The 469-nt window shown below is 70.6% G+C and overlaps 1 protein-coding gene across 1 annotated transcript in view; it reads right to left on the bottom strand.

Moving 5' to 3' along the window:
- The window catches only part of LOC104125974 (collagen alpha-1(XVI) chain), a gene marked incomplete at its 5' end in the record, with an annotated part of 25,891 nt that overhangs the window by 20,654 nt on the left and 4,768 nt on the right, over nt 1-469 (bottom strand). Inside the window, 3 exons of the mRNA XM_035893963.1 lie at nt 6-68; nt 145-267; nt 378-468. Of these exons, the coding sequence (XP_035749856.1) occupies nt 6-68; nt 145-267; nt 378-468 (277 nt within the window). The remainder of the gene's footprint in view (nt 1-5; nt 69-144; nt 268-377; nt 469) is intronic.

The raw sequence follows: 469 nt of genomic DNA, 5'->3' as shown, positions 1-469 counted from the left end.
GTCACCCCACTCTCGTGCGGCCCCTCCAGCCCTGCAGGGCCCTGAACCCCCGGCAGTCCCGGCTTCCCCTAAAACACAGCAGGATCAGCCCCGAGGGCACGATGCCACTGGGCACCCAGGGCACCGCGGGGAGGGGGCACTCACGGGTCTGCCCGGCTGGCCGATGCCTGGGGGGCCCTGGTCGCCTTTGGCCCCGGGTTTTCCTGGGATCCCGACCACATCCGAGAAGTCCCCGTGCGGAGTGGGACTGGGCTCGCAGGCGTCTCCCTGCAGAGGAGGAAGCACGGGAGGGGAGGTCGGGATGGGTGAGGGATGGAAGGGGTGGGTGACACTGGGGTGGTGGGATGTGGGCCCCCATACAAGCAGGGGGGTCTCACCTTCTCGCCTTTGGGGCCGGCCGGACCCCTAATGCCGGGCTCACCCGACAGCCCCGGAACACCGGCCATGCCTTGGGTGCCTGGGTCCCCGG

This window comes from Egretta garzetta, unplaced genomic scaffold, assembly GCF_000687185.1.
Source record: "Egretta garzetta isolate BGI_Z169 unplaced genomic scaffold, ASM68718v1 scaffold1245, whole genome shotgun sequence".
NCBI lineage: Eukaryota > Metazoa > Chordata > Aves > Pelecaniformes > Ardeidae > Egretta > Egretta garzetta.
This window is presented reverse-complemented; position numbering and strand designations above follow the sequence as displayed.